Source organism: Trachymyrmex cornetzi, unplaced genomic scaffold, assembly GCF_001594075.2.
Source record: "Trachymyrmex cornetzi isolate Tcor2-1 unplaced genomic scaffold, Tcor1.1 scaffold127, whole genome shotgun sequence".
Taxonomy (NCBI): Eukaryota; Metazoa; Arthropoda; class Insecta; order Hymenoptera; family Formicidae; genus Trachymyrmex; species Trachymyrmex cornetzi.
The window spans coordinates 1326754-1337327 of record NW_017295839.1 but is presented as its reverse complement, the minus strand read 5'-3'; the positions used below and the strand labels follow the sequence as shown (position 1 = coordinate 1337327).

The 10574-nt window shown below is 27.9% G+C and overlaps 1 protein-coding gene and 1 long non-coding RNA gene across 2 annotated transcripts in view; both read right to left on the bottom strand.

Annotated features, from left to right (window-relative positions):
• Nucleotides 1-2826, bottom strand: part of LOC108770461 (uncharacterized) — a 6244-nt gene extending 3418 nt beyond the window's left edge. The window contains exons 1-4 of the long non-coding RNA XR_001940598.1: nucleotides 2608-2826; nucleotides 842-889; nucleotides 431-503; nucleotides 152-219 (exon numbers count right to left, since the gene is read on the bottom strand). This is a non-coding gene — a long non-coding RNA (uncharacterized LOC108770461). The remainder of the gene's footprint in view (nucleotides 1-151; nucleotides 220-430; nucleotides 504-841; nucleotides 890-2607) is intronic.
• Nucleotides 2827-5227: 2401 nt separating this feature from the next.
• The window catches only part of LOC108770460 (protein no-on-transient A), a 7916-nt gene continuing 2569 nt past the window's right edge, over nucleotides 5228-10574 (bottom strand). The window contains exons 7-9 of the mRNA XM_018522070.1: nucleotides 10508-10574; nucleotides 10223-10242; nucleotides 5228-5553 (exon numbers count right to left, since the gene is read on the bottom strand). The exon at nucleotides 10508-10574 is cut by the window's right edge and continues 1 nt beyond it. Of these exons, the coding sequence (XP_018377572.1) occupies nucleotides 5341-5553; nucleotides 10223-10242; nucleotides 10508-10574 (300 nt within the window). The 3' untranslated portion in view covers nucleotides 5228-5340. The remainder of the gene's footprint in view (nucleotides 5554-10222; nucleotides 10243-10507) is intronic.

Here is a 10574-nt window from a genome sequence, read left to right as displayed (position 1 = left end):
CTTGCATATATACCATATTGTAGTCTTTTTCAAACTGCACGCCGAATTATTTTTCCGGACTAAATAAACGCAATTAAAACTACTCTAGTAATCGCGAATTAGTTATTTAAGATAGTTTTGCATTTTCTTAAAAAATTTAAAATAACCTCACCTTTAAAATATAATTGAAACGTTCTATATATCAGACCAATTTATATTAGTTTTTCATTATGGACTTTCCTTTAACACAGAAACAAAAATTCGGAGTTAATAATATATATCATGATATATCATATAAATTAAATTTTCATTGGTTATTCAGTACACGTTAGGATAATTAAAATCATTAAAATCATTTATAAAACTATCATCACAATTAAATCAATAAGAATTAACAAGGATATAATTATAAATGGTAATTGCAAAAAGAGACAATGAAGATTATACAAACCTTAGGTATACAAAGTTGTTAGTTGGAGTCATCAATGATGTCAAAAGCCTGAGCGTGATGTGAAGATATCAAACTATAAAAATATGGAAAAAAATTATAAAATACACACAAAAAATATTCATAAATAACAATAAAATCTTCCGATTGTGATTAATTTAGTTTTCTATCACAAAATATCTTCAAAATAAAAAGATTCACATCGTCTTACAAGTAAAAAAAATCTGACAATACACAATGAGAATTAAAGCAAACTTAAGAATTGCAAAATAAAAAATATAACCACAAGCAACTTTGAATACATCAATTAGATTGTCAACATGCTTTTCTATATATTTAGACTCAGACTGATATATTTAAGTTATTAAAGTTAAGTATAAGAATTAGTTTATCTATGATTGATGAAAAATATACCTATTGTGAGTATTTTCTTGATGATCAACCTGGTGGTACAGCACTTATCTGAAAACATATAACATGTTGTAAAAATACATGTTTATTAAAAATATTACTTCAAACGATTCCAATTTTTAAAAATTGTATATCCTTGTATAAAATTAATTTCGATCAATAAAAATTACATAGTAAATATTAAGTATGTATTGTTTTGATAAGTACAGTTGTGTTAAATGTTATATTATGTTTTACATCAAGAATTTGATTGAAGTATATTAATTTATTTTATATATTATATATAACAGCAATGTATAATTAAAAATATATTATGTAAATTTTTTATACTACATAAATGTTTTAAAAAAGTATAAACATACACATATAATATATATATATATGTGTGTGTGTGTGTACTGTGTGTATACACACACATATATATATATTATATATATATACATACACGCACACAGGCACATATATATGATTTCCAAAGTCTCATATTGATCTAGAAAATTAAGAAATCTAATGAGAAACCTAATAAAATTATTACAGATGATAAATCATAAAATATATACAATATATTCAAATATAACAAAATAAACCTACATGAATATTCATAAATATATTATGCTGTTATCATAAGTTATATTGTCGATTAAAAATAATTTTAAAAATTCATTATATTTGAAATAAATCACATATATTTAACGAATCAAATTTCTAATTTGTGCTCCAAGATAATTATAAATTATGTTAGGCGAAGCAATTTTTAATTTAATTTCTAAGCAATTTTTTATTTCTAACATTGTCATATAACAGCAATAATTATAAAAGTACGTAAAAATCGCAGAAAGATATTCAAGATATAATAAAAATTTTGTATTTTTTATGGCAATTTCTTTTTTAATAGTAATACATAACTCTCATTAGTCTTTGTTTATTACATTATTGACAATTTCGAGTTACTTAATATTTATTTATTTTAAAGATATAATTTTGAAAAACTATAATGTATTAAAAACATGTACGTTTTTTGAAAATCTCAGAACTTTCTCAGGTTTCTACGTACATTTTATATAATATTATCATCATATAATATTCTTAAAGCTGTCTCGTATTTGAATTAGTAATATAATATCCTTACGCTAAAAAACCTTTCCTTCCTATCATTCACTTATACAGTCAATACCTATTTTTTATTTCACGAAAATCGATCGTCGATATCTATATATTAAAACCGTTCATTTATATAAAAGATTCAACGTGAGTATTCCTTGCCACTCAAAGTGGTACAAAGTAAGAATTTGTTATACTTGTTACTTAAATGATTATCTGTCACAGCCTAGATTTCAATAGATAAACCAAGACAACCTTTTCATAAAATATCCAGATATTGTGGTTGTCATAGGTGAAAAGAAGTGTTTTCTAGGCTGGTAAGTGTTTAATTCATCATATAATTATTTAGAACAGGACGTTTAATATTTTTTTTCTTGCGTAGGAGATGAATTATTACAAATTGTAAAGTCATCTATTTAAATATTAGTTGTACATTATAATAAATTCCAATCAATATTAATGTCAGCAAACGTTACAAAGTAATTCTTTTTTCTCTTTCCAGAGTAGAATATTCTGAAGGAAAGAATCCTAACAAAAATAATTTAAGAAATAATGAATAGAATTTTTATTGAGTCGAAAAATTACTTTGTAATTTTTGCTTAATGTTTAACGTCCCACCCGAAGATTAAAGTAAGATTACGCATAATACTTTTACAAATTCTACTCACCTTAGGTTAACGGGTAGTTCATTGATTAGCAGTTTCGAGTAAGTAAGCCTATCTTGTGATTGTAGTCTCCTCTCCATTAAAAGACTCTTGATTAATTATATTCAGTTTCTAAATAAATATTATTAAGTACTGGAACGTGGAAGATTCTTGAAGATGGAAAAGGCTTTTTTTTTTATTATCCATAATGATTCTTAAAGAATCAAATAGACAAAAAATTGCCAATATTACAAATAATCATTAAAAAAAATACAGGCCCTTTGAATCACGGACATAATATTGCAGTTTTTACATTATGAAGAACGTACTTTCTCTTTCTTCACATCTATTATAAAAAATAGAAACTTCAGATGATTTATAATAATTGGGTAATTACATAAATTGAGATTTTCACACATTAAAAAAAATTTAAAGCTCTGTTCTAGATATAATACCTATTAAGAAATTTTTACATTAAAAAATTTCAGTTATATGAAGTATTTTACCGATAATTTTCTACAGTATGCTTTAATTTGTATTTACTTTCGTAAAGCATTTGTTTGGCTTGTTTATTAATAATAACTATTATAAACTGTAATTTTTCCTAGTTGTATATAAAGTACAATAACAGACTTTTTTTAAAAGAGGAATAAATCATACAACATCCGAAGATGTTTAAAGAAATTTTTTTTGAGAATATCAATATATCAAACCTTTCCTATGTGTAGAAGATATAGAAAATCGTTGAACTGAAAGCAAAATCAAGATCATCAAATTTTGTGTAATATTTCAAGTAGTAAAAGCCGTAATCTGTAAATTCACAGGTCATAAATATATAATTTATACACCAATAACTATGGGCTCACGATATTTTACTCGTATTAGATTTATATTTTTGGAGAATAAATCAACAAATCTTTTATTTTATTTCGCAGAAGATGAATTATGTGTGTAATTAATTCATAGAAGAAAAAGTAATACTGATTAATATTAGAAATTAAGTTGGTATATATAAGTTGGTAATTAAATACCTTTATTTTTTTATGCTGCTATAAATTAAGATTCTTTACAAAGTATTGGATATTATAGTTGTAAGTAGTACTGCGTATGTATTATATATTGTATATATGATGTATAATAACTTATATACTAAGCTAATTACTGAAAATATTCAGAATTGTGATTATATCATAATTCCGTGATATAATTATACTCGTTATACCTACTATAATATATTAATTTTTAAAATAACTCAAATATTGGAAATCTTGATTGAATTGAAAATGAAATTTCAGTCGTGACATTTTTGTTGTCGCTTATACATTGATTAGTTTTATAATTCAGGTAAAGAGTATAAGATAATAAGCAGGGAAAATGCAGCTTAGTTAATACAAAAATTAAATTATAGCCTTTCAATGATAAATAATGGTAATAGTAAGGTTTTTATCAAAAGAATAATTGAATAATAAAATTTAGAATAAATTTAATAAAGCAATAATAATCAGGCAAAAATATATTACGGAACAAAAAAAATATGCCGTTATGTCTCTTTATATTATTTACATTTTCCAAAATCTTTAAATAAATTGTAACTTCAAATCTTACTTCATAGTAAATGTATGCATCTCATATTTGATACAAATGTAATATGAAAATCTAAATTACTGATAATTTTATCTAATACTTATGGACAGACCATACTCTTCGTCCAAATTTATATATCGTAGATATAGAATACACATATTAACCCTTAAAAACCCCTCTCGGTGTGGCATACCTAATTTTCTTTTTTTCAATGCTTTTTCAATGCTTTCTTCATTGCTTATAACTTTTTTTATTAATATAGATACATACATTTACTTGGTACGGTATGTTTCTTAAAGACGTTTCGATTGAAAAAAAAAATTTTTAATAAATACGTTCATTTTTATGAAAGTTATAAGCAATCCAATTGGGTTGAGCCATATGTGTCGTTTCCGTAGCTGGGATTTAAGGGTTAATTATAAAGTAAGACTCAAATTTATAATTTTTAAACCATGATTCATGCCGGAAGTAAAACTGCGGAATAAATTGTGTCCAATCAAATATCGGGTGTGCTAAATATTCCTTTTCAATTAATGATATTTTGCATGAATCTAAATATAGAAACAGCAATTTAAAGCAGATTTCTAAGACACACACACTACGCTAATGAGGGTCATTTCTTTAATAACATCAATATCATTATTGATATTCAATTGGAATACATGCTCGAGAAGAAATGTCATCTGGAGGACACAGAATCCGTCAAAGTATACAAAACATTATGTTTAAACTTTAAGCCCAAATTCTCACGCATCGTCTACTCGCAAGTCGAATCTCAAATTAGCATGTTAATGCCATCGATGTCCAACATCGTACTTGAAAATATTCTCTCAACACTACTCCTTCCCCATTTCCTCGTTAGCAGATATAAGTATAGTAGAAGAATACAGATGAAACAACGCGCATAAAGGCAATTCAGAACAATTAGCCAGCAAATCAAAGTCTGTCCTAGATTCAATTCTGTCCAATCTAATTTTGCCCTATTGCCTTTTGCATTCTTAGGACAAATTCTGATTAGCTATAACCAAATCGGCTACTGTATATCCGTCAAGTTGTTTCACCTGTCTTCTTCTACCATGGCCTATAAGGGTAAAATAATATAAAAGTGAGGAATGAACGAAGGACATAGCACGATTATGTCAATCAAGAAAGTAAGATTTGTATTGTGCATATTTAATATCGTCGACGTTTGGTGGGATAATCATCCTGGCGATTTCGGTCATTTCCTTGCCAACGTCCACTACCTCCGCTACCTCCACGACCACCACCCATATTTCCCATGTCAACCCTCATATCCATTAAATCCATTATTTGCCCACGATCATCATTATAACCCCCTCGATTACCGCGATCCATATTGTATGCGTCCATAAATGACTTTGGGTCCTATAGAAACGCATAGAGAATACGAATCGTATAGGGAAGTCGAGAGTTTGTTGTTAATCATTGATGAGAATGTCGTTCACATCAGAGGAACGCACGATACGCGTGTGCGCGTGAATTGCGGATGTACCATAAGTACATTCCGTACGATTCAGGGCGACCATCCATGTTTGACAGCAGCACAGGTCATCGTCAATTTTCGTCAAATCACATAGAAAAGAAAGGGGAAAACACAATGTTAGATTGCTGTTTGCGTATTAATAGTAGTGCAAACTGCACATTAAATACTGCTCTTATTAATATATCCCTTTTATAGCGGATATGTTCTGTGACAATAATCAGACCAAGAAAATGCCCAATGTAGACAGACAATATTTTTGTTATATATGAGTGGGCTGTGTTCCAAAATTGATTGAGTACTTTCAGTATTTATAATGTAAACTATAGATTTTCAGCTCTGGTAATAAATTTGGAACACAGCCCACATCAGTGTGTTGTTTACGCGAAATTTTATCATTGTATCGCACACATATTACTTCCCTTAATCATTCTTCAACTCAAAAATAAAAGCTTGAAAATTGCATTTCAAACATAACATTAAATATAATCGCGGAGTATTATACTCCATATCATGAAATTGAACTTCAAATTAGAGTTGAAGTATAATTAAGATAAATTTATATAGGAATCGTTACTATTTTGACACACATATAATGAAACCAATATATAATATACATACAGGGTGTCCCACGTAACTGTGATCACGATTTTTCCGGCACTTCCGATGATCTGACAAAAATTACTTTGAATAAAAGTTAGTCAGTTTTCAATCAGCTACAAGATGCATTATTAAAAATTTACAAAATATTCTTTTTTAGGAAAAAAGTCAAGATCATTCTAACTTTTTTAAATGGCACAACGTATTTTTTACTTCATAATATTGTAACTGATGTCAAGATGAATTCAATGACTTGCTATACTGTGACCTTAAAATGACTTAAAAGTCAGACGTATGGGATCAATGAACGGAAATGTTTTCGTGAAAAATTATTTTATTTGTATTAAATTTTATATATTATATATTACATATTCTACAGTAGAAAAAGATTTTTGTATTAGCATATCAACTTTCTCATTATAGGAATACATTTTCGATAAACTGAGACTGTGTGTGAACTACGATTTGCTCTAATGACAAACTAAGATTGAACACGAGAACTAACAGCGTTCAAGCTACGCTACAAGTACTACAAGTTATGTTGGCATTTTTTCTACGTACTACATATATACACGTGTGTAATAAATTGTGAACTACATTCGAGAATACCACAAATTCAGCAATGGCTACATTGGTTCCTCAATTTGTCTACAGGTATATTTTTTCTACTGAACAATGTAATGAAAAACATGTAAAGTTTAATACAAAATAATTTTTCACGAAAACATTTCCGTTCATGTTACGCAGTGCCATTTAAAAAAAATTAGGGTGATCTTGACTTTTTTCCTAAAAAAGAATATTTTGCAAATTTTTAATATTGCAATTTGTAGTCGATTGAAAACTAACTTTTATTCAAAATAAATTTTGTCAGATCATCGGAAGTGCTGGAAAAATCGTGATCACAGTTACGTGGAATTTTATATACATTATATGAAGAACAGAATTCCAAAATGTATTTTGTCCAAAACTTCATTTTTTTAGTTAAAGATGGCATAGTGTTCAGTGTTGAAAGACTCATAAGTTACCTACTCTGAGATGTTCAGAAAGCATTTTTCATCGTTAATTTATATACTGAAAAAATATAGACATTTTGAAATGTATTGTTTTTTAACTAGAGACAAACAAAGCGCATTTGTTGTACATTTTTAGCAATCGTTTAGAAATTTTGTTTAATATTTCACATCCTACTGATTGGATATTGTTATTTTCTGTAAAATGTGTAATTTTCTTGTATGCGGAGTTTCTTTCTTTCTCGTTTTCTGAAAACTACAAATTTTGGACAAAACGCATTTTGAAAGTCTGCTCCTCATATATAAATAATTATATATATATATATTGGATATATCATAATGTGAAAGTAAGAATGAAAAATTCATTTCATTTTGTATATCACACAATGAATAAACAGGAATTGTCGATGTTTCAATTTGTATGTAGATGTAACCCAGTACAAACACGTACACCTATATATTCTATATAATGTGTTGACCTAAATAGAATTTTTTCTAAATTTCCCAACCCCAATAGAGTGTGTATATAATTATTAGTCATACAATTATACATTCGGTAGAAATTACGAGTGTGAGTCTACTTCGTGAATAACCAGAGTGATAAGATCCTAGTATAGATACATATAAAACAAATACTTCCGAATAAAAACGGTTAAACCATTTTATCGTACAGCAAATCAGTTTTGCACATTAGAAAGAAAACGTCGAAGATAATTACCATTGTTTAATAGTAAAGAACTGATATTAAGCACACAATTTTGAAACATCGAGCACAAACATAAGCAGCGAAGAGGCGTGATCAAGGTCTCGAAGCAAGCTCTATTGTGCTCGTAATGTTTCAAAGATGTATCGTATTGCAAATCAGTACTATGCATAAAATATTCCTACAATGAGCATATATAAACATATGCATTAGCAACATTAGCATTAGCAATCCACAAACAACGTGCTTTTAAGTATCAGGAGATATAATCGTTCAAGTTCACAAGTTTCAATTAAATAAAAATAAGATTCAAATGTTACTGGGGGGCTGGAAATTCTGCAAAAATATATGCATGTCTTTGGAAATATTCTTTGGAAATATTTCTTTGGAAATATTCTTATAAATAATAGTTTAATACTTTAATGTATAATTATTTAGAAGAAAAGTCTAATTGGGCACTTCTTGGTCAGTAGAATTACTATGGAATCATATCATTTCGTAAAGCCTTTTTGCTTAGATTCTTTTTCATACTTTATTGCAAAAAGCGTTATGACACAAATTGAATACCGAATTGAATATACGTGTAATGTTCCATAGTAAATGAAATTGTTCTTAAGGCTACAATAGAATAATATGTCAGAGTCTCCTATCTGCAATCATGTGGAGAAACCAATATGGCAATTACATTTGTAGATGTAAATAATTATTTTCGGAGGTATAAAAAGTTTAGATTTGTAATATATATTTAATAATAATAATTATATATATTACAATCCAAGAGCCAAGTGTGGCATGATCGTATAAGTCAATTTCGAAAAATCAAGAACATCACATTATAATAAATTATTATCTGTTTATATAATTTCTAATACATATATATGTCACGGTCGAAGGGTTAACTCGATAATGTATACACTTATTGTAGTCTGATGTAGTCAATGTATATATTTATTATATGTAAATGTACACATTGACTATAGTAAGTGTATATATTTACTAAAGTTAACACTTTGACTGTGACATGTGTATATATATATATGTAAGTAATTATAAATAATTACTTATATATATATATATAATTTAATCGGTATATAGCAAAACTTATTAAGTAAAATTTATTTGTTTGTTAAAGTCGACTAACGAGGATTATTATGGCCGATATCTCTAGCTGCAAATGTTTGCAGTAGAAAGTAGTAGAATGCTTGTTATGAAAATCACAGTTCATTAATTTGCTTCAACGCTGCGATAAAATTTCAATATTGCGCTATTCGCATGCTGGTTCATACTTATATACGTATAAAACAGAAGTTGGAAGTTTTGAGCAAAACTTTCAGTATGAAGTCAATGCTGCGATAAGTAGAGAAAACTGATCAGTAAGCGCTCAGTGATTTCTTAATATTATTAATTCCTATACTTAGATCCAACGAAGAACTAAAGGAAAGAATAAATCATATTTAAAAATCATTGAGCGCTCACTGGTCAGTTTCCTTTGCTGAACGTAATTATTGGCATCGGTATTTCCGATGGGAGATTTCGCTTCGTAAAGAGAACAGTAGATCATATAAATTCAAATATATCCGTGCATCAAGATTAGATGCAAAACAAAAGAGTATCTCGTCAGTAGAAATATACTTATGAGTTAAATAGTAGAAATAGCTATATAATCGTTTACAGATCTTTGCAAACGGTGCTAGTCTTTGTTCTTTGCAAAAATGCTAATTAATGGAGATCATTTAAAATTTGTAACTAAAATCAGTGTTAATATTGACACCCCATGCAGTATTGAAGTGTCATTTGTCATTGTCTAAATTCTAAATATTATGCACATTATTGATTCCTCCACATGTTATAAATATCCGAAATAAATTTTTATTAATGTATACATATTTTCATGACTGAATTGAGTTAAAAACAAGATTGAATATTATCCTGGTTTTGCAGACATTAGAACTCTGCTGATATTGAAGAGCATGCTGAATTGGGAATAACATCAGAGTTTATCAACTCTCCTAATTTAATTTTATGGTGTTGTATACCATAAGAAATAATTGCATTTCGTCATGCATGGCACAGTATTCCGTTCATTTTAATAAGGTTTGCGCATGAGAATATATTTCAAAATTGTACCGCCCAACAAGAAAAAAGAAAACTTTCACAGAAAAGAAAGTCAAATGGTTTGAGAAAATAACTTAATGCTGTAATACATATAGAAGAAAATAGTAAATGAAAGAGATACATTACCACTGGCATGCCGCTTCCACCTGCAAAAAAATAATAAAAATATATCATTAAAATACAGAACGTAAATTATGACCAATGCTGAAAAAATGAGCAATGATAAAAATTGTTGTTCTATAGTTCAACGCCCGACAAGTTTAGAACTTGTACATAGAGCTATAATTATATTTAATATAGTTTAAAAGCTTTTAGTGCATATGGCTATAATATATATAATACAGATATATTGTGCTCTATCTAATTCTATACATTTTTTGTATCTAAAAAAAAATAAAACTTATTACTTACCATCAGGTTGACCATATCCATCACGATCATTGCTACTGACAGAATCGTAACTTTTGCCGCCGCCGCC